The 23611-nt window shown below is 37.7% G+C and overlaps 1 protein-coding gene across 2 annotated transcripts in view; it reads right to left on the reverse strand.

The window, feature by feature from the left end:
* Positions 1-3538: 3538 nt before the first annotated feature.
* The window catches only part of SGCZ (sarcoglycan zeta), a 1084978-nt gene continuing 1064905 nt past the window's right edge, over positions 3539-23611 (reverse strand). The window contains exons 7-8 of one of the 2 annotated variants that reach the window (XM_072763607.1): positions 20354-20477; positions 3539-6610 (exon numbers count right to left, since the gene is read on the reverse strand). In XM_072763607.1, coding sequence (XP_072619708.1) covers positions 6416-6610; positions 20354-20477 — 319 coding nt within the window. In that variant the 3' untranslated portion in view covers positions 3539-6415. The remainder of the gene's footprint in view (positions 6611-20353; positions 20478-23611) is intronic. The other variant, XM_072763608.1, reaches the window with a different exon arrangement.

The raw sequence follows: 23611 nt of genomic DNA on the forward strand, positions 1-23611 counted from the left end.
GTTGAGATTCAATAAAGTCATAGACTATATAGGGCTTCCCAAAAGTAAAAGCATTCATTTATTTTCCATTGATGATTAACATCTGAAAGCTTTTGTGAAGTGTGTAAATGTTTGTGTGTGTATTTTCTTTTTCTTTTTCCTAGTATGTAGACCAGTATGGGGAAATATCTGGGCAGCAAAGAAGAAGGCAGTAGTAACAAAAACAACAACCAAAACTGGCACAAAACTTCCAACCTATATAGTTGCTTTTTTGAAACCTATGAGAAATGATGTCACTCTCAAGGCATGCAGGGTATTGGACTGGGAATTGTATCTCTGAAAGGTAATAAAATCCAGGTTATTGTTTTGAACTAGCTAGTTCTTGACGCTTTGCGTGTAACAAGGAAATGAAGAAATACAACATCATATAAGTAAATGCCAATTAGTACACCATTGCATATGTATGTGTACTTATGTGTGATGATACATGTCTGTGTAGGGATGTATACTTGAGCAAATAGCAACTCATTTAGTCTAATGTCCAGAATCAAATCATGGAGATTGCAGAATGAGTAAACTATTAGCTAATCACCTGGTAAAATGTAGTGACCAAGACTTTTAAATCAATTTGGTTTCTTTAGTTTCATTGGTCATATGTTTAAGAAGAACAATATGCTCAATTTTTTCATAAGGGAAACGTCTTTATCAAATATAAATATACAGATTAAACTAAAATTTGAAAAGCATATATCTTACTAGAATTGATATTTAAAATACATAATCAAAAAAGGTCTCTAACCACTACAATACTCACATCCTTCCTCTTCAAACTGTTTTCTCGATTAAATAAATGATAGCATATAAGTTTCGATCCTCTTTGTTTTAACTATCACATTTAATCATGGTTACACAGTAGCACCAAAATTAGGACAAAAATACAAGAATTACAGGAGAGATCTTAAATTATAGAGCTCATTGCATGCTTCTCATCTTTTGAGGAAAACAAAGTTTCCAACTGCCAAACTGGTGCATTTTCTCCCAAAAGAAATAGAACCCAATCCACCCCAAACTAAACAAAAGATACAATAGACTGATTTTGAATAGATATGTTATCTACAGTTTATGGGACAGGTAGTCCATTTAAATAGAAAAAGATTGATTTTACATAAAGCAAGATAGAGTACAAAAGCACAGCTTTTGTATTTTGGTAATATTGCAATTTTACAAACATATTGCATAGTATGTGTAAGAAAATAGTTCCATTTTTCATATATCTATATATACAAGAAAACATTTACATGAAAATTACAAAACAAAATAAATGAGTAGTGGACCTGGTTTAAGGAATTGTATAAATAACGAGACACTCAAACTTGAAATTACGTATCTCCGTTGTTAGTGAATATCCTTGCACATCTTCAACCCTGTTTGGCTTTTATTTATAACCATTCAGACAGATGAGGTATTAAGACTGCAAAAACAAAGGATCACAGTTCATTATACCTCATTTCCTTTCATGTTTTTCATTGACTTTCTCAAAGTGTGGAACTGCTTCAATCAACACTTAAAAAATAGCCCTCTGGTTCTAAAAGTATTTCAAATTAATTATATTCTCCAAATAATTTTTACCAAGCAATGAAAGTTTAAACTCAGCTGAGACAATCCATACTGGGCCTGTTTTAGCATATAATCTTTATATACTGGTATTATGAATATCAAGGAATTTATTATGCATGTAGAAAAGGTAAGTGGACTACACCAACAAAATTTTCCTTCTAAAACCAAAACATTAATTAATGACCTATATAGCTCAGAATGCTGCAAGGAGGATGTTTACTACCTCATGTTATAAGCCCTCCTATTCATTTGAATTAATTAGTAGAAGCAGCAGTGTTGTAGAGTTAAATACAATAGAAATCCCAGTCTTTGGTCTTTGATATTTAAATAACTAATGAACTGCAGTATAAAACAATATGAATAACAGTGTTCAATGAGGTCATTCATTAGTTTATGATTGTTTTAAAAGAATAAAAATACAGTATCATTTTACTTTATGATAATGATATTTTGTAATATCTGTTGCTATAACATATACATAGAGAAAGTAATTACATAGAGAAAATAATTTCTCCAAGTATCTTTAAATATGGTCACATGAACAATTCTAATTAGACCAAAGCTACTGGAAGAATAAGGTGATAAGACCTTACTCAGATGAAACTCAAATATGAATTTGGTTTGGTGGTGGTATAGAAAATTTGGCCATTACATATCAACTATTTTAATAATTTAATATTATGATACTGACACTATCTGTATAAAATATAGCACTTAATGCATTAAACACTCTCCAGTCTTCTACCAATTGCTGCCTCAGAGATACCATGCTGCAATGACACAATTCATTAGGAGTTTTATTGTATCAAATGCCAGTTTTATAAAATGAGGCACTGTCCAACTGAGTAATTTTTATGTAGAAGATGCAGGAAACTTGAATGGCATAGCATCTTATAAAAATTCAGCAACTGACCTTAGTGATCAAATTATCTTTTCTTTAGAAGATCGGAGCTTTTTAGTTTGATGGGGATAAGTAGTAACAGAATGATTAACAGTATTAATATTTGGTAAATATTTCTATTAATTTCCGAGAGTCATTTTTTTAATGACCCAAATATAGTCTTTTCTTTTTTAAATGTCAACCATATTACTGAAGCCTGTCAATGAAGCATTATTTATGAAAGAGATATTAATGTTCACATGGTAAGAACAAGAAATAGAAAAAGGAGTAAGGAGCGGGATGCTGGAAAGATTTGTATCTCAACATATACAAATAACATGTTAAGGTATAAAAGGAGATCAGTAATGCTAGTTCGGACTAAGCCACAGAACTCAAGGTTGCTGAGCCTCTTCTTAAGTGAATCAGTGAAATTTAGAGATGAAAGAAACCAAAGGAAACTTTTAGTTTGCTGTACCGCTCTCACAGGTATGTAAACTGTGATCAAGATAATGAAGTACATTTCATGGGGTCACAGGAGCAAGTAAGTAGGTGCAGAACAAGAACTGAAACTCCAGGCTCCAGTTTCAGAAATTTGTGGGTACTGAAATCTAAATTTTCCTGATTAATGTAAAATTTAAAGTATGCAATTATCTTAAACCCTTCAATAAATAATTATGTACTAAATTATAAAGCTTGTGGTTTTTAATAAGAAAAAAAATAGGACCAAGAAATATAGGGTAGAAATTTTGGGAGATGATGAGCAAAAGAAACAGGAAATTTGGAAGTATATTTTTTTGAGAGTAGCTCACTTAAATATTCTAAAAAGAAGAAGGGATAATGTGTCTTTGCTTCTCTCCTTTTGACCCCCAGCAACAGAACTCAAATACTCTCAATTTATTCATTCCCAGCTAAAAATGTAAATGCTAGGAATCCTGTCAATCCCTTTTCTTCCTTTTATCCTTCTAGCCTGGGGGGCTTGCCTTTTCCCTTCTTCCCTTCCTGCCTTCTCCAGGGAACTAAATACAAAGTTTATGGTCCATGTACTACACCTGAAAGGAATTCTTTTTTTTCTGAGTTAAATTTAGGAAAGATGAAATTTGCATCTGAGTAAACTGCACAGTATTTATGTAAGATGTAACATAAAAATGTTACTGGAGAAACAGGTGATGAATCTGCTTAGTAGTCTACAATTAAGGGAACTCTGTATTAGGAGAGAACCAAGCCTTCATTTATGAGGAAATGAAGGACTTACAGGAGGAATCTTCTATGCCTGCCACAGAAGCTCCAACTCTGAGGCTGTATTGAATCTATACTTAGATTCTAAAGAATCTAAAACAGCCAGTCACGTAATTCAAACCAACCACCCAGTGTTGGATAGGAAAGCTACCTGTATCATTATATTTTTCTACTAAGTCGAACAGGTATTTTTACATCATTTAGACATAGTCTAAATCTCTTAACATTTCTTTCAAACTGTTTCTGTAACATTTCAGAACATATTTGAATTTGAAATTAACAGCCCCTCACCAGAATTGGATTTTATACTGTTTGTCTCCTCACTCTCTTTCAACTTTTCTCCTTTTACAACATATAATTTAAAATTTCAGTGGCTCCTTCCACTTCCTATAATATTTGCTCTTGGAATTAGAACATGTTAGAGCTGGAAGGATTGTCAAGAGACCAGTTGATTGAATACTTTTGTTGTATAGTTGAGTAAACTGGAGTCTGGAGATATTCCCAGACTGCCTAAATCAGCTTGCTGATTAGTAGAAGACAGAGCCGAGATTAGAAACAGTGCTAATTACTAATCAAAAGAATTGTTCCCGTTTGACTAAAAAAACTTTCTAATTGTTTTAATTTAGGGATGTTTAGAACTTGAATATATCTCAAATTATTACACAGTGTTTTCCTAAAAGGTCCATAACATAGTGATTAGCACCCATAAGGTCTCAAAATTTCTTGTGTTACACTTTGTGTACCTTGCTAAATCAATGTGAGGATTTCTCATATTAAATTCTAATATTCTAACGTAAATAAATTGAACGCTTATGTTATGTTTTTAAGCAATTGAATATCTCAATTCTTACTCCAATATTAACTTTTCTATAATAACCCCCAAACGTAAGTCAAGTTATATTTTAAAAGTGATAAAACTGCCCTAACTATTCTGACCTTTTGCTGAGTACAGAATGCATTTTAGTAAACGGGAGCTTCATCGAGCATTCAACTTGTTAAGTTATCCAAACAAGGTAATTCTGGCCAAATGGTTCACTTTGCTGCTTGCATTATCTAATTTTTCTACTTTCACCAAATTACTCTGACAGGTTCCCATCTCTCACTTGGCTCTATGCTGCAGAGTTCCACAGGTTCTACGGAGATGGGCCCCCCAAATGAAGCTTCCATACACCTGCAATGGTGTGCACGGGGGAAATAAGACTGATTGACACGTGAACATTTAAGGACTTACCTTAGAGTAATCAAGTCATCTTCCCATAATAGGAAATATTTAATACAATTTTACATTCTTGGATTCTGTAAGTTTCAAGAATTCAAGTTAAGGAGTGTTGTGATAAACAAATCTACATTATTCTGGAGTTATTTATTAGTGCTAATTTACAAAAATAAGCAGTGGAGAATGAAAGGAGCTATGATATTTGATGCCAGGGTAGCTTAACAGTCTAATAAAGGTAACTACGTATTAAGCACTCAAAGGAGATATGAACAAATTCCTTAAAATAGGAATCTAACGGAGCAAACACATTGTCAACATGTTTGTTAACATTTATATTTTTTTATCGTGTAAGCAGGGATTTATAATTTACTTTCTACTGTCCTTAAATCTTAACCTCCAATAAAAAAATACATAGATATAATTCTGAAGATTATAGTCCAATGGGAAGTGAATCCATTCTCAGCATAATGCATCACATTAGTAATTTATTTAGAGGATATGTTTGAATTTTAGCAGTCAGAGTCAAATATAAAGTAAATGGAGCAAACAGAATGCTGTACTATGAGTACTATGTAGTACTATGTACTAGTGGAAACGATAGCATGTGAATTTAAAAAAAAAATCTATGGATTCCACACTGTCAGTATGTCCCTTCTTAATCCTATCTCATATCTCAATAAATTAGATGTTTTGTTAAAAGCAAATACATCACATGCAAAAGCCAAGTAAATACTATATAAGGCCATTCAGATCTGACATATGACAGGATAATGGCATTTTGTTAATTCGGTAAAGATTATATTGCTGAGTGCTTTCAAAATTACCTAATGTACAAAACCCTAGACTTAGTAGACAAAGAGTAACAACACATCGAATTCAAAGAAACAAATAAAACTCAGGGTAAGATTCTGTCTCATTTTGTTTCGTTTTGTTAAAAATCATGTATTGAATTTACTTTTTTTTTTTTTTTTTTTTAGTAAAGCAAGCATTATCTAATGCTTGAAAATTTTAAAATTCAGGGATAAAAGTTTACATCCAAAAAGATGATTGGAAAATTGTGCTTTCAGGCTGTAGAATTAGTTTTCTGACAGGGCTAACCATCTCATCTTGCCATTGGAGACTGGGAATTTCATCTATGTAATGTATGTGTGGGCAGTTCATATCCAGGTCCTGCAAAAATCTAAAACTGTGTGCTTCACTTCATGTAGCAAAGGCACCTATGTTTTTCTCCCTTTTGAGCAAAAGTTATGATCCGGTTTTCCTGCTGAAGGTGATTTTTCCACTGTCCTGTCACCCGCACTCTCTGCGTTGAGCAGTACAGTAAATCATGAGAGGAGGTGGCAGCGAATCCCTGCTTGCATTGGAAGAAGTTGCTCTGTGGACCATTGGAAGAAGCTCTGGACTCATCACAAGGGAAACCGAGCAGAACTGTGAAGCAGACGGACAGGAACAAAAGGCTATTCTGGTGTGAGGAGAAATCAGTCACTTCAGCTCCACAAGCAGATGTTGCTACTGGCCTGACAGGTCGACCCCACTCCTGCTGGAGAAAGGTAAAGTTTGCCATTGGGGCAGACGCACAGTTCGTACACTGTCTGCCGAGAATTCGAGGAGCTGGCTGAAGAAGATGACAACGAGCCGGTTGGTAGGTTCCCCAGGCGGATTTTATCTGCATTCAAAAATATCTGGATTGGGGGGTGGGGTGGGGGGGAAGAAAGTGCATTGTGATTCCTTTTAGCATTCAGCATTCCTCAGAGCTTTACACCATGGTCTAATGAGAAAGACTAAACAACCAACAATTCCATTGGTTTAGCTGCCATGCTTTGTTGAGCAAACAAATTACATTCCTCGGGTACAGCCCCAAAGCTCGGCAGCTATCTTCTCCTTTGAGACATGGTGTGTTCTGACAGAAAGCCCTCGATCTGAAAAAGCAATATTGCACAGTCTGCTCAAGGGGCCAACCCACTTATTCAAACACCACAGAAAATTAATGAGTTTGACAGAGTCTCTCCATTTAACTTCTTAATCATGCCTCGTCTGAAGAACATACAGAGAAATCGGGATGCTCGTGGAGATGACATTCCCAAAGGGATGGACGATTAATAAAAACTAAGTACTCGGTGGCCAAATTAAAAAAAAAAAAGTCATAAGATCATGTTGATAGTCTAAAGGGTATACCATGTAGATAATTTGCACTCTTAACAATGATTAGATAGAATCGGGTTTGAAGTGGCCTCGAAATGTATTATTTGTACGCAACACTTACTTTGCTAGATCTTCCAATCTGCAAAATTACTTCACCTGTTCCAAACATGGACTTGGCACTTTTAGGGACGGTGGTCATTTGGTTTTGACATGCAAGGGGAAAGTTTCAAAGAAAGAAAAACTGAATTGTGAAGCTGAATGAGCAAAGAAACAACCTTCTCTAGCTCTTTCTTCATTCTGTTGTTACGTAGCTGATGACTGTCTACAGGCATCTCTAACTTGACAGGAGAATCTGAGGTTACTCCATTTCCTACATATTCACCCTCATCTGAGTCCTGTTCCCTTCTCACTGGGACTCCTCCCACAGCCCCCTAACTGGCCTGCCAGCTGCCATTCTGGTCATCTTATAGCCTGTTTACATACTGCTTAGTGAACTTCTAAGAAATATAGATCGGATCAGGTCACCCCCATGCTCAAAACTCCCTAAAGGCCTCCCACCACACTCAGCGTGAATCTGGATTCTTTCCCATGTCCACCAAGCTCTCCCTGACCTGCCTTCTCTCTAACGTCATCTCCTGGCATTCTTCTCCTTGCTTCAGCTCTTGCATTTTCTCAAACATACCAAAGAACCCTGGCCTCTGGGCTTTTCTACACCCTGTTTCTTTAGCCTACAAAACTTTTTCTCCAGACATTTACAAGTGGGGGGTAGTTATTCACTGGGTGGTCAGAAAGCAAAGGTAGGAAGGAGATTTCTGGTTTTTGCCCTTCTTATATGTTTTATTATTTTTAATAGTTTTAAACTCCTTTATTTTTAAAACATTTTGAAACACAGGAATCTATTGAATGCTGCAAATAAGATAGAAAAATAATTTGTATGCCATAGACATGTATATTTTAGATTAATTTAGATGTTTCAGATCTCTACTAAAAGATCATTTTCTAAAAAAGGGTTTTCTTAACCACTCTGAAATAACACTAATCCATTAATCTCTCTTTGATGGCATTACTTTTCTCTGTAGTACCAATCCTTTCCTAACATTGTATTAAATATGTATTTCTTCATTTATTGTTTGTTTCTCTTACTAGCAAGTAAGATCTACAGCTGTCTTTGGTTCACAGAATAGTGCAGAAAATTGTATCAGTGCATATGGCATGAAACAATGTTCTTCCTTTGCCATGGACATGTCTCTCCCTTGGAGGGTACAAATGTCACCTTTAGCAAAGTCCAGTTCATCCACTTCATGCCCCTATGACTCCTCCCTGATGCTCCAAGATGGAAGGACTCTTCTTATTGCTTCTCCCATAGAAACTTATTATTGATATCTTATTTTGCTCATCATTTGAAGTTATTTTACAGTTCTATTTATATATTCCTTTGTCTAGAAAATAATATCTTCCTTGAAGGTGGAATCATACCTGAAACTTTTATAACTTCATAATATTTAACCTCACACATAGAGCTTCCTCATAATACAAATGGTTATTGAATACATTAAGGGATTATAAAGTAAATGGATGATTGAATTTACCAACAATATTCAAAGTTAAGAAAGCATGATTAAGATTTTTGTTTGTAGGTGTCAAATGTTGAAATTTATCACCCCATAATTACTTGTGTATTAAGTGACAGGAAAGCAAAGAGAAAGAAAATGCTTCTGTTTTAATTTTTTTAAGGAGACATATTTTTTTTTCCTAATAGGAAAATGGAAAGCGCACAAAACAAAGCAAAAGGGAATGATGACATATTTTTGGTTATACAGGCTGGGCGTTATTTCTTCTGGCTCTGTGTCTCTTTGTTGAGGGATGTCATTGAGCATAACACCAACCATTACATATCCTGGGCTCTTTCACTCATTTCTCCGTAGAAACAGAGGGAGGACTTCTCTTCTGGTTGAGTTTAAGAGAAGAACTCTCTCATAGCTTACCCTGCGTCCCTCACTTCTTTTTAAGGAGCTAGCATGCTTGCAGAGAGCAGAAATCCCAGACTTCATAAATACCAAAAATACTATGGGGCAAGTTCTGGAACAATGGGGTTTAGGTCTGCATGTTTGGAGATGCTTTCATTCCAAGGAAATGTCAGGAGCTGATGGCTTTGTCCAAGAAACCTTGAGATGTTGATGACATTGTGAGAGAGCACAAAGCGAAAGTGGTGAGGAAGCTTCACGTGGGATGGATCAAATGAATGTAAGATACTGTGAACGGTTCACTTATTAGTCAGCACAGCAATAACCATTACTGGCCAGCCCCAGTGGCTTAGAGGGGCTTGCGGGCACAAGCTGGCTTTAAAGTTACAGAGAGAAGCAGGTTTTGTACAGGTAGGGTGTGCAGGTGGCAGCCTTGCAAAACAAGCACAGGAATGGAGGCCTCATCAACAGACTTATCCTTGGAGGACTCGGGCCTTACTTGAAGCAGGTGTGTGGCTCTAGCAGCGCCCTCCCGCTCGGCTATCCAATCTGGGGCTACTCTCAACAGCATGTAGTTTTAGGACTACACTTAATTCCATTAACTTCTGAGATCCATACTGTACCCTCACCCATATAGGAAAAGTATATTTTGTTAATAGACAAATGTAAATGAATAGGGGCTTTTATTTTATTTTTTTTTAATTTTTATTTATTTATGATAGTCACACACAGAGAAAGAGGCAGAGACACAGGCAGAGGGAGAAGCAGGCAGAGGGAGAAGCAGGCTCCATGCACTGGGAGCCTGATGTGGGACTCGATCCCGGGTCTCTGGGATCGCGCCCTCGGCCAAAGGCAGGCACTAAACCGCTGCGCCACCCAGGGATCCCTGAATAGGGGCTTTTAAAGGGAAAATGATATTTTCTTGGCTTGAGATGTAAAATAAATCATGAGGTAAAAAAGAGGTGTTGCATATTGATTCTTTTCAACCCGATTTCACCAGGTTTCTGCAGCATCAATGTGAGACAGTCAGGGACCTTGGGAACAAGCCCCTGTGTGCCTAGAAAACTCTTGCCTGCCTGCTGGCTATTATCACCTCTCTTGCAGAACTCCCTACTGACTGTTAGCACTTTTTTTTTTTTTTTTTTTTTTTAGATTTTATCCATTTATTCATGAGAGATACAGAGAGAGAGAGAGAGAGAGGGGCAGAGACACAGGCAGAGAGAGAAGCAGGCTCCATGCAAGGAGCCCAACGTGGGAGTAGATCCTGGGATTCCAGAACCAGGCCCTGGGCTGAAGGCAGACACTACACCGCTGAGCCATCAAGGGATCCCCTGTTAGCACTTTTCTTGCAGAGCAGAGCACCAGCTAAGGAGCAAGCCTAGTCCAGGGCAAACCAGTCTGCGCCAAGATGGACCCCAGTACTGACCTTTCACCCACTTTCCCCCCCATTATAAAACAAAAATTCATGCCCAGGGGTGGAGATTTAGCATGCTAATTAGACAAGCCAAGCGGGAAGAAGCATGACCTTTAAGTGCACAGGAGCTAACAAATCCCCACCTCTACAGGCTGACCTGTCACCCTTTCCCCACCTAAGTTTCTTTAAAATACTCTACCCCACCCCCTCCTTGGAGAGTCAGCCCGAGGACTCTTTGCCTTGTGCTGCCTCCCTGGTCCTGGAACAGAAGCCCCAGCGGAGCCTTGCCTGTGCTTTTCCATTTTAGGTCGGGCCCCCTTCCTGCCATTGCTGGGTCCAAGGACCCGAGTCCGGTAACCTATTTTGGCGACCACGAAGGGACCCTAAGATGAGACAGGACCCAGTGGAACTGGGGCTGCCAGACTCGAACCTCTACCCACGACTGAGGCAGGGCCCAGACCTCTTTGTTCTGGCGTTGTGGGGACTGGAGGGGGGGCGGTTCCCAGCTTCCTTTTGTTCTCAGTGACCCTCTGGTTCCTCAGGCTTTTCTTTTCTGTCTTCTGTGAGCGCTGTCTGCTTCTCTGAATCTTTTTCCTTAAACAAAGCCCAGAAGTTCAGTGTGCTGACTGCGCCAGGGCTCCTCCCCTCAGACGGTGGCAGGCCCTTGGGATCCAGCTGGCCTTCAGGTGGTGGCTGAGGTCACTCACAGGGTTCCGTGGAGTGTGGGCCTCTGCTGGAACAGGCACTGCTTTTCTTTGCTACAGGCACCTTTAGCACAGGGGACTCCCATATAGTTGTGATTTTGGGAGATTTGGGCCAAGAGTGATTGACCTGGTAAGGGGCTGGAGTCCCTATCTGGAGCCATTAGTCTTCATTTGGGTTTTTCTTTGTTCTCTTTCGCTCTTTTCTCACCAGTTTTCTTCCCCTGCTCACACCAAAAGTCCCTGGTTTGAGTTTGAAAACCTGTTTATGGGCAGCCCGGTGGCTCAGCAGTTTAGCTCCACCTTCAGCCCAGGGTGTGATCCTGGAGACCCAGGATGGAGTCCCACATCAGGCTCCCTGCATGGAGCCTGCTTCTCCCTCTGCCTGGGTCTCTGCCTCTCTCTCTCTCTCTCTCTCTCTCTCTCTGTCTCTCATGAATAAATAAAATCTTTAAAAAAATAAAAACCTGTTTACTTTTGTTTTCTATGTATTCATCTGTGGGGGAAAAACTGTGGACTTGAATCTGCCTCACTTAACTAAAAAGGAATATTCCAAACATAAAGAGTAAAACCTCCCCAAGTTCGCATGAGATTAAAGCCATGCAGCCTTGCACACACTAGAAGCTTAAGTAAGGCCTACAACCGTCTGAAATGTCCTTTGTCCAGTGATTTGTAAATTTTTATGTTAACCCTGCAGCAAAGGTTTCTCCCCTGCAAGCACTCTCTTCTTTGTGAAGACTGTGTATCCCGGGCAGCTGTCCTCACTTGAACTGGAACAAAACACTTTTCCATTCTCTCTCTCTCTCTCTCTCTCTCTCTCTTTTTTTTAAGAGAAAAGAAGCTGTGGTGAGAAGCTGTGGTGTCCCCTGGAACGGGGCTCTTGAGACAAGCACCAGCCTGAGAGCTCCTCATGGGTGTATCCAGAAGGTCTCTGATTTCCTGACCTTCACAATTTCAGTTGCTGGCCCTGCTTTTATTTGAGCTGTTGGGGTGTGGTGGTGGTTTACTGTTAATGTTGTCCAGGTGGAAAAAAATTAAGGATAACCTGAGTCTCAACTGGCCCAGATGGGGCTCTTTTGACATGCCTAAATTAGTTTTCTTGCACAGAATCAGAAAAGGCTGGCTTTAAGATAAACAACCCAAAACTTAGGAAGCCCTTTGGTTCAGTGAGGTCCTCAACTTTTGGGGAGAAAGGAATGCTCACAAAGATAATCTGGGTTTCCTCTGATTTGTTTGTTGTCACAGCTCTGGATATCTTTGCACAAAACCAGCATATCCTAATTGGAAAATAAAAAATAATTAATGGAGCCATAAATTATAAAGCTAGTTTGCAATTAGATTTATTTTCATAAAAGGGGGGTCTTCAGAAATTGTTTTTTAAGTTTTCTACAACAGTTTTAGTGGAACAAAGGCTAGGTTTTGTTTGCATCTTATTTGTGTATATGTGTCCACATGTATTATAAATGTGAGATATTTTCTTGACCTCCAGATGGTAATTACTAAAACTCATTTGTTAAGGAGCCCTATGTAATTGTAAAGGCAAGCACTTGCAAACATTGGGCATTTTTAAACTGAGAGATAAAAACTAACCCAATGTTTTTCAAGATCACATGATCTGGGATGAAATCCCCTACTTAAAAGCTTTTATGTTACTCCAGTAACGCCTCACAGGAAAGGACCCAATTGATGGCCCAGAGAAATAAGGATGAACACAAATCTCAGATATCTGATTCCCTTCATAATAATCAGAATAATGAGAAAAAAGGAGGAGAAAGACAGGTGGATACTGTAAAACCTAAATCCACACCCCCCCCCCCCAGCATGTACTGATGCTCAACCACTGCCTTCTCCCCCACCCCCTCCAGGGGGCTACAGGGCAACCAGAGAAAAAGCATGTTTGCAGGGGGAAGAGACAAGAGCTAGAGCTAGAGATGAAAGAATGATTGTTCAAGCTTTAAAATCTGCCTCTGGCCTTGTCAGCAGCTTCCCTCCCCCCCCTTCTCCTCCTGTTACAGCACCACCACCTGGACCCCTCATGCAGCTGGTTCCTATGGCATCCCTGGTGTCTCCAGCACCACTGGCTCCTGCTCCTCCCACCCTCACTGTGGAGGAGCAAAGAGCATGCTAAGTGGTCAGGCTACCTCCTTATGGAAGGACTAGAACACCTCCCACGTCAGCATGATGGGGCCCAAGAGCTTCCCTGGCCTCCCACCACTTCAGATTTCCCCTCAAGAGCATCAAGTAAAATTGACAGTGGGGAACAAATGGATTGACTTTTCAGTGGACACAAGTGGATTCAAGGTTGTTGGTTTAATTAAAATAGACATGTCTTGTGGAGTTCTCAACAGCTTTCATTCTACCTGAATTTATTAAATTCATGTGGTATCTGTTGCCATTTGTCAGCATAAATGACTTAACAATGTTTGATTTTGTCTGTCTCATCAAGTTTTCATGGGTAATTTTTATGAACAAGTAAATTAAATAAAAAGGTTTATAGCTTTTAAAATCTTTGGTAACCTAAAACTCTGAAGCTTTGATAGATTAAATGATACATCAGGCTGAATTCTCTGGATAGCTAAGTCTTTTCCAAATAAGATAAAACACCAAAACATTCATTACTGAACACAGATTTATCTGCTTTTGGCTTATTATAGAAAAACTAAAGATAAATTTGGGTCTGTTAGTCAACATGTCTTATGCTATATTGAAAGATCATTCTAGGGGGATCCCTGGGTAGCTCAGCGGTTTAGTGTCTGTCTTCTGCCCAGGGCATGATCCTGGAGTCCTGAGATCAAGTCCCACATGGAGCCTGCCTCTCTCTCTCTCTCTCTCTCTCCCATGAACAAAAAAAAAAAAAAAAAAAAAGATTGTTCTTAACAAAAAGCTTGTGTTTTTAAAAATTATGAAATGTATTCATAAATTTCCAATCTAAAGAGTTCTGGGTATAACGGACAGTTCACAGTTGCTTACTATTTAGTTTTTACTAGAAAACGAATTGTTTCAAAGAGTCAAAATTCTGATAAACGTAATTGAGATTGCTGGAAATGATAAGGAAAACAAGTCCGTATGTAAAAATGTAGGAAATATGTTTAAAAAAGCATAAGGAATGAAAATACATTTTTGTTGAGGGAAGAATTTTTTTCCTGAGACTGGTTATTTACAGAGAAAAGGCCTAGGACTAAATCTGAATGAAAACGAAAGTTGTAGAAGGCTTGTGGAGGGAATCTTCGGAAAAGAATTTTATATATGGTCAGGACTAAGAATATATGAGTCTTAAGAGTAAACTGGTATAGAAATAAAACTTGGAAAAAAAAAGAAATAAAACTTGGTTTTTCTCTGTGTTAAAAAGACCAAGTTCTTGCATTGTTGTTCTTGCTAAGAAATTATAAAGTGTTTTTTTTTTCTTTATCTTCCCAGAAAAACAAGGTCTCTGTATTTGTTCTTATCAATCCTTTGATTACTTAGGAAAATGAAGTCTTCTCAATATTAAAGGAGCCAAGTTTTGCTAACAATCGTATAATTTTATGTATTTGTTTTTGGAATATCTTTTCATCTTGGTTAAATAAATAAATACTAAGATTTATAATAATCTGTGATCCTATTTAGGCATGTGCTTTAGAACTTTCTGAGGTTTTTAACAAACTTCCCCCAAATTCAAATTCTAAATAATTCTTTCTGATTAGACTTGTTTATTTGGTATGTAGGTTACAAGGGAAGCATTAACAAACAAATGATAATAAAGCTTCTTAGGCTATACTGCATGGGTCAATGCTATAACTCCTCCAGAAATTATATGAAATCCTAAAGTTTTAATATGTGCTGGTAAAAGGTCATCACTTGACATTCCAATTATTAAAGTGTGTGTCACAGAAATAACTAGATTTCCTTGCCAACTACATTCTAATGAACTCTTATCAGATCTCTAACTATGTCTGTTTTTGAGTCTTTTGTCATTTACAGTTATTGTTCTGATGCTCTTGCAAAAGGTGTTTCGACCTCAAGAAGAATCATGAAAAGAATTTTTGACAAGTACAGGTTTTTGAGATTCTTAACATCATGAAACTAAACTGTAAGAATTTCTGGAACTGCTGGGAAAACTATTTGAACAGAACAAAAATTAGTAACATGGGACTAAATAAATAAAGAGGATTATAGTTTGACTCTTTTTGAAACAATGCTGGTTTGCTCTTCCAGATTTAAGGGAACATGTTCTCTTGAGATATCTATGACTTACAGAAATTTGATAAAATATTCCTTTCTGAACAAATTGAGGTGTTGCACTTTACTCCTTTCTTGAACCCTTTAGAATTCAGAAAACTTCCAGGGAGTATTCTTTCTTGGCAATTATTAATTGTTTACATAAGTTCAACAAGAATCTGTTCTCCCTGTAACAAGATACTATTCGAAACATCTGTTATACTACCAAGGCTTTGACTGGAATATCATACTTGAGAAAGACATGCATAGATTCAGATATGACTAGACAGCATTAAGGGACTAAGGTTGACTTTTTTTGGAGTCAAAAGAGCCCCTTTGGAAGTGTTGGCCTGGTACCTTACTAATAGAGTTCCCAGTTGAGTAAAGAAGGTCACTTCTCCACAGATGCAGGAACCTAAGGATATGTTGAAGACCTCAAGAAGGAGAATTCACCCAAATATACAGGTATTGCAGACAAAACTAATGGCAAGTATCTGGCTTGGCTTCTGGCCTGAAGAAGAGGCTATTAAATTCAACTTAAAATTCCTTGCAAAAGTTCCAGCAAAGCAGATTTAAGAGGACTTATGTGATCAATCACTATTCTTGCTGTACTTATGTAAATAGTTAGGTCAGGTTTGTTAAAACTAGACTTGTTTTGCAAACAAATTGGTTTTAATTTGGCTATGTTTGATGAAAATGAGGGTGACTTTAGAGAGAAAATTGTGTTTCAATAACATACCCTTTGTGGATGTTAGATTTTAGTCTGAGTAATTACCTTTTAAGTGTTTGTTATTTGCTTATGAGACTGGGATGGATCCTGAATTCTTCTGGTTTCTTCAGATATCTGGCTAAGCCCTTCCAAACTATGGCTTCTAATCTTCTTGCATTCTCTTGTAGTGGAATCATTAAGAAGTAAAACTGTTTCTTGTTTGTTTGTTTTTCCTGAAGTCCTGCAGACCAAAACTAGAGCACCTGGTAGTAAATTCCAGAAAATTGCCAGGGTAGCTCATGTATAGACAATTCCCATCCCTGTTGCTCTATGGGCCACTCAAAAGACCACCCAGAGAATTTGAACTACAAATCAGAAAAATCCATCAGCTTGCTACTGCCTGCCCCTGTTCTATCTGAGGATGCTTTGAGGCTTCACATCTAGAGATCTTCTCACTGGCAGCAGTCAGGACTCAGAAACTAGGTTTATAGTTTGCTCCAATCATCAACCTGTGTTTTACTTTTATTTTCACAGAAATACCTTTTCTTAATACCTGATTGCTTGCTGAACAAGGAGGAGCCTATACTGTTATTAACAAAACCTGGTTGTGCCAGTATAACTAACTCAAGAAAATTGAAGTAAATGCAAAAAAGGGTTTCTGAGCAGGTATCCTGGCTGCATTGGTATAACCAAGGGACAAATCCTAACTATATGTAATCAACAATCAACAGTGCCCTCCCCAGTCTCTCTTGCTTGCTTGTTTGTTTGTTTCCCCTCTCCTGGGATGATTGGTGGCTATCCTATTGCTACTTATTTTTGGTCCCTCTCAGTTTAACCTGTTACTAAAGTTAGTGTCATTCAAGCTTCAACAATTCCAAGCCAAGCTACTGGTGGCACAAGGATTCCAACCTATACTGCTACAGGAAGACCCAAATCCCCAGAAGTGTGTAGAACAGTCAGAAAGAAAATTTGTGCCTCTAGGGTAGGTTCCTCCCGCTCAGCAGGAAGCAGTTTCAGAAGTTGAGACCTTTAGTCCCTTCTCCTTGAGAAGAAGGAAGATGAAATCTCTCAGAGGAGAAATAAGACAGTCGGGGACCTTGGGAACAAGCCCCTGTGCACTTAGAAAACTCCTTCCTGCCTGCTGGCTATTATCACCTCTTTTGCAGAACTCCCTACTGACTGTTAGCACTTTTCTTGCAGAGCAGAGCACCAGCTAAGGAGCAAGCCTAATCCATGGCAAACCAGTCTGCGCCCAGAAGGACCCCAGTACTGACCTTTCACCCACTTTTCCCCCCATTATAAAACGGAAATTCATGCCCAGGTGGAGATTTAGCATGCTAATTAGACAAGCCACCTCTACAGACTGACCTGTCACCCTTTCCCCACCTAAGTTTCTTTAAAATACTCTATCCCCCCTCTCCTTAGAGAGTCAGCCCTAGGACTCTTTGCTTTATGCTGCCTCCCTGGTGCTGGAGCAGAAGCCCCAGTGGAGCCTTGCATGTGCTTTTCCATTTTAGGTCGGGCCCCCTTCCTGCCATTGCTGGGTCCAAGGACCCGAGTCCGGTAACTGATGGGTTTGCTCACATCTCCTTCTGTTCTGCTAAGGCAGTTACTGTGAAACTGTTCAACTTCCAAATTCTGAAATTGATATTTTTCTTCTGTATTGTCCTATAAACCATAGAATCCATTTGTTCTGAAACTCTCCCTGGTGCTCCCGATCACTCGCCTGAGCTTTTAAATCAAGGCCCACTGTCTTCTCTGAACCACGATTTCATTTATCCCTTTCTTACTCTTTGAAATCAGGCCTATCACTGTGATAGAAAAGCTCAATAGATTTGCAAAATAAAAATGATTCCCCCTTCCTCTGCAATCCTGTAACATATGTGTTATTGCATTATTGCATGGCTGTGTGGTATTAAAACACTTGCAGAGTTCCACCCATATTATGATGCAGGTTGACTTCAGTGAAGAATTGGAAATTCCTTGCAACACTATATCTGAAATGACTGAATCTTCATCAGTGCATAATTTTGAGTGCAATTTCATTCTTATGCATTTTGTCAGTTACTTTGTTACCTCAATATTATGTTTGTCCTGATCTCAACTACTTTAAAAACAGTCTAAGGGAGGGACTTTTTATCTATTTTGTTTAGTAAATGATCAGTTTGCCTTTCTGTGGCATAGTCAGTGGAGCAAGGAGAAAGATTTCATATCATTTCACACTTTTTCCTAGGAAAATTACATGTTATTTTATTCCAATATAAAGTGCTGTGCTTTTCTGTGTCTTTATGTTATTAATATAAAAAATTGACCACAGCTGAAAATCTCTGGCTATGATTTATTTATAGCATAATATCCAATTCACAATTAAAAGCTAACCTGTAATTGAATCCAAGGATTCATTCCGCTGATACACTGAATAAAAGAAGATGAGTAAAGTGGTGCATAAATAGGAACAGAACAGAGATTAATAACCACCAATATTTATTATGGGATGATTCATTATGAATAATTTGAATGAAATGATTAGCATGATAAAAGCAACTCTTTAAAAAGGATGCAAGATACTTAAAGATTTCCATCTTGCTGTGGTAGACAAAGTATTGTATTCTGTAATTGTAGCAGAAAGAAATCTTGAAAGGTAATAAGGATATACTTTTACAATATTATGAAGTATATTTCTAGATCATTAAGTGTTAATATCCATTAATATGCTAATATGGTCCTGCCAGTAATTTTGTTTATAAAAAAGAAGCAAAATATGTAATTAAAATTCATCTTGAATCAACAACGGAAATAGTGGCATAAAGGTAAGAAAGGAACATCTTCCTTCGATTCTATTGATTTCTCCCTTCATCTTTACATCTGAAGAGGCATAAAATGCTCCAGAGCATCTTTCTCAAGTTATTCTTCTGTTCTTTTTCTTCTCAACTTGACCTTTATAAGCTCATAATAAGATTTAAAAAGCACGAGAAGGAAGAAAATACTAAGGGACTTAATTGGTAGAAACAGCAATACAATGGATTTAGACTTTCAAGGACTTTGGTATAAGGATTTGAAATAATTAAAATTAAAAACAAGCAAGCAAAAGAGAAACTATCAAGATGTCCAGGCAGACTTGAAAAAAAACAAAAAACAAATGAGAATCCTAAAAATGAACAACGTAATTATTAAAATTATTTAAGATTTTATTTATTTGAGAGAAGAGAGAGAGGGACCCACCCGAGAGCTGGGGGTAGGGAGGAGCAGAGAGAGAGGGAGGGAGAAGGAGACTGAGCCACTGAGCACGGAGCCCAATGTGGGGTTTGATCCCAGGACCCTGAGATCATGACCTGAGCCCAAGGTAGACATTTAACCAACTAAGCCACTCAGGCATCTCTAATTATTGAACTTAAAAGCTCAACAGAGGCATTAAATAAGAAATTAGATACTGAAAAGGAACCTGGGCATGTAGATCTGAATAAACAGAATGAGGCACCCGGGAGACAGAGAAATAGAAACTAAGAAGGAGAGACTAAGAGCTCTGGCAGGTAAGGAGATGGAAACAGAGTTTCTTCAGAGTTGCAGAAAAGGGCAATAGAGGAAATGGGGAGCAGTAATATGAGAAAACCCAATGCTGCGGAATTTCCAGAATTGACAAAAATGTCATTCTGCTGGCACAACCATGACTAGCAGCAGATAAGGTACATGAAATGAATGTGTGCCTATGCCATTCCAGTGGAAGACTGGCAGATGGAAGACAGGGTTCTTTACAGCAGGCAGTGAGGGAAAGCAATGCTCTTTAAAGGAATGACAACGGACTTACAGGAGATTCTTGGAGGAAGTAAAGTAACATGGGAGAAAAATGTTAACATGTATCTATCTCCTTATCTAGGGAATAACAATTGGGCTAAATGGTAAAATAACTTTTGTTTCATTTTTCTTTTAGAAGAAATATAGGAACCATTTCTACAGAAAAAAAAAGTACTTTTGGAAGACCCAAAAAGAAATTCAAAAAACAAAGACTGCCTTCACTCTTGATATTATCTTGATGTTTATTATGTTTATCTGCCAATTCTGAAACTACAGGAATTTAGATGCCCCACTCAAAATTGACTTATTGAATGGGTATCTTTCTGTAGAAAATAAATGGAGCTTTGTTTTAGGAATATAACATCAGGTTTACCAAATTTCATATTCAGGACATATTATATTTCCATAATTTAAGTTCTCTCATGACGCAGTCCTTTATGTGTCACTGCATATAATTTGAGAAGCACTCTAGCAGTAAAGGTCCAGTCTCTGCCCTGGGAACTCACCTCCCCTTCTGTAGACTGTAGATGGAGCTCCTTCCTGCAGGTGGCCTTGAAGTCTCCTGCAGCAGCGCTCACCTGGACCCCTCGCGGAGCCTCCATTATCAAGGACCTGGTGGGTGATTCAAGCCTAAGAGCAAAACAAAAGACTCTTTCATAGTAAAAAGAAAAACAAATTATGATGGACTAAAAGATAACATTAGTAACTACAACAAACAGGTAAGCATAAATAAAAATCCTTGCCATTTCAAAGAAAGCCAAAATGAGTTTTAGAATGATTGCCTTATCTATTTTTTGGCTCTTTATGAAATTGTTCATTTGCTAACATCAATTATTTACTCTCATTTGTTTAATGATTTAATAACAGTTTCTTATGTGGTTTCCTTTCACAACGCACATGAAAAGTAGGTCGTGGTAAGTATACTTGCTTACATCTTTTATATATTTTCAAAATTAATGATTGAGTTTTAATAAATAAATTTCTACCAACTTAGCATGTAGCTATCCCTCAATAAAGAGGCTTGCAAAGAGAGAAGTTTAATGAAAATCATTAATATCATGAACTTTTAAGCATTCCATAGTCAAAATTTTGTAGACCTGAAAATTTTCAAAGTACTCATTAAACTTTTAGAAATTAATTAAAATGAAGAAATAAGCCATTTCCTACATCAACCAACCTCTACTGGCCCAGGAAAATGTCCACAGAATGAATGACATTAGACTGAGAGAGAATAAGTAAACGAGAGATGATACATCAGTCCAAGTATGATTAAAGATTGCATAAATTATGAGGGGGGGGAAACACAACTGTTTGTTTATTTATTTATTTATTTATTTACTTAAAGATTTTATTTATTTATTCATGAGAGACACAGAGAGAAAGGGAGAGGCAGAGACACAGGCAGAGAGAGAAGCAGGCTCCATGCAGGGAGTCGATACCGGGTCTCCAGGACCACATGTTGGGCCGAAGGCCGCGCTAAACCGCTGAGCCACCTGGGCTACCCAACACAACTGTTTTAGATAGTTGCACCTGCAAAAGCTAGCTGGCAATTTCAAAATTATCTTCAATTATAAAACTAGAGAAAAGGGCAAAAGAAGGCAGAACATGGAAACTAGAATACAGTGGTAAAAAGCACAAGTGTGAGAAGAGGAACCATTCCCAAGTTGGTCTTTTTGGATGAATGTTCTGTTCTGGGACAGCAATTGCGCGTGTTTCCCCTGACCAGACAGCTTTAGGACAAGAGTCCCCTCAGCTCACATTCACCATCATCCAGAGCAACTCATTTCCTCTGAGGCAACTGATCCAGACAGTTGTTTTGCAGGGAAAACCGCATCAAATAGTTTGATCTCTGAAGATCCGCTCTTTCTCAATGGTGAAGTTGAACTTAGAGACTTTCAAGTGACATGAAGGAGGAGACTTAGCATTTAGAAGAAGTAAATTCGACATTTTCAAAATTTTTTTTTTCACTCACCAAAGTAACTTTGAAACTTTCATCTCTATGGGCCTCTTGGACATCTTTATAAAATCCCTGGATGGGTCCGATTTTGAATATATATATATATATATATATATATATATATACATATATAATATATTTTTTAAAGAAATGTTTGTATTTTTTTAGAAAAACAAAAATCATGTTTTCACACAGCATTTAAAAACTTGAAAATAAAAAAAATTTCACTCATAATCCTCATACTTTCCACATAGAATCTACATTTCTATTAAACTGTGTATTTTATAATTGATTTCTCCTAATACATCCCCAAATATACACCATTCTCCACTACGATTTTCATTGGTTAATTATCCATAACATTAAATGTAATTATATAAGATTGGATATGATGAACAATTCAAATAGAAGTCAGGTACTTAATTAAAATGAATTAATATTCTAAAACAGAATGTGAATCTGACATTCAAGCAAACACAACTCAGTTAATTTATAAGTGGGAGAAAAAGCCCCCTGACTTTATCAAATAATTGATATGGTTTAGTTTGTTTCCAAGGATAGGGGTTGAAGTTCCTACTCATATATTTGATAATAAGATACTCATATTAAATGTGTACATGTTTTTTGTATTATATTTCTACCCTGTTTGACACTTGGTACTAGAACACTAAAATATATTTAGTCTTTCTGGGCTTTTGAGTTTTTCCATTCTCATTTTTATTATTTAATCAGAAAATATAATATTCATCTTCATTTTAGACTTCAGGTAGCCATCTCCAGCATAGCCACAGAGTACAGTGGTTTGCTACCACTGACTTAGAGGATCTCTATTCAAAGAGGCAGGAAAGACCTAGAGATAGGTTCAGGAAAGTTAGCCAGTAACAATAAGACTCAGTTTCTGCATCTCTAAATTGAAATTACAGCATTTCCTTTGGGGCCATAAGAGATATCTTAGGAGAAGTAAGGGACATAAATATGTAGTGGGGCAGTACTTTGAGATATTGATGGAATTTCCTTTCCTATCACATTTCCTAGAAGTTCTGCTGTTCACTAAATAGTATCTTTTGCCATAAACAGTAGAAGATGGAGCAGAGAAGTTGATAAAGATCTTTCAAGTTTCCTAATCTTATAGAACTTTGAACTGAAAAATACCTAGCTGTGGAATGTGTTGAAAGTGATTCAGCACAGGAGCAAAAACATCAAAAGAAAAGTAGCCAGTGAGAGCTTGTGCTCTATTTCCACCTGTGGGAGCACTGTTTTCTTGATTCACAGAAAAAAGAAGATTTGGATGGGGAATGAACAGAATTGTTCAAATTGTTCTCTGTGTTGTGCTACCTGAGGCCAAGCCCTATGACGTATGGCCTTTATTCTTTATGGGTTAGAGGTCTGAAGAGAGTAGAGATATCCCAGGATGACTGAGGACAAGAGACCAAAGATTCTCCACCGAGAGAGAGGTGGTGACCTGTGGTGAAGAACGTGTAAGCAGAGGGAAGAATGAGAACCTCTTGGCACATGTCAGCTTGGGTCATGAGGCTCCTAATGACCAAATGTCACCCCAAAAGCTTTGGCACAGTGTAAACCCCTTGGTACAGTGATGGAACCCCAGAGACAAAGAAGAGAATTGAATAGACTGAGGCTGAATTTCTGATATCAGTGCATTGAAGGCCAAATATGTAAATACAGTTTTATAAGAATATTTTCATTTTTGTGCAGCTGATCTGCTGGCCTAAGACAATATATACCTGCCACATCACACATATATAATTTTATATATATATACATAAATATATATATACACACATATATA

This window comes from Vulpes vulpes, chromosome 7 (assembly GCF_048418805.1).
Source record: "Vulpes vulpes isolate BD-2025 chromosome 7, VulVul3, whole genome shotgun sequence".
Taxonomy (NCBI): Eukaryota; Metazoa; Chordata; class Mammalia; order Carnivora; family Canidae; genus Vulpes; species Vulpes vulpes.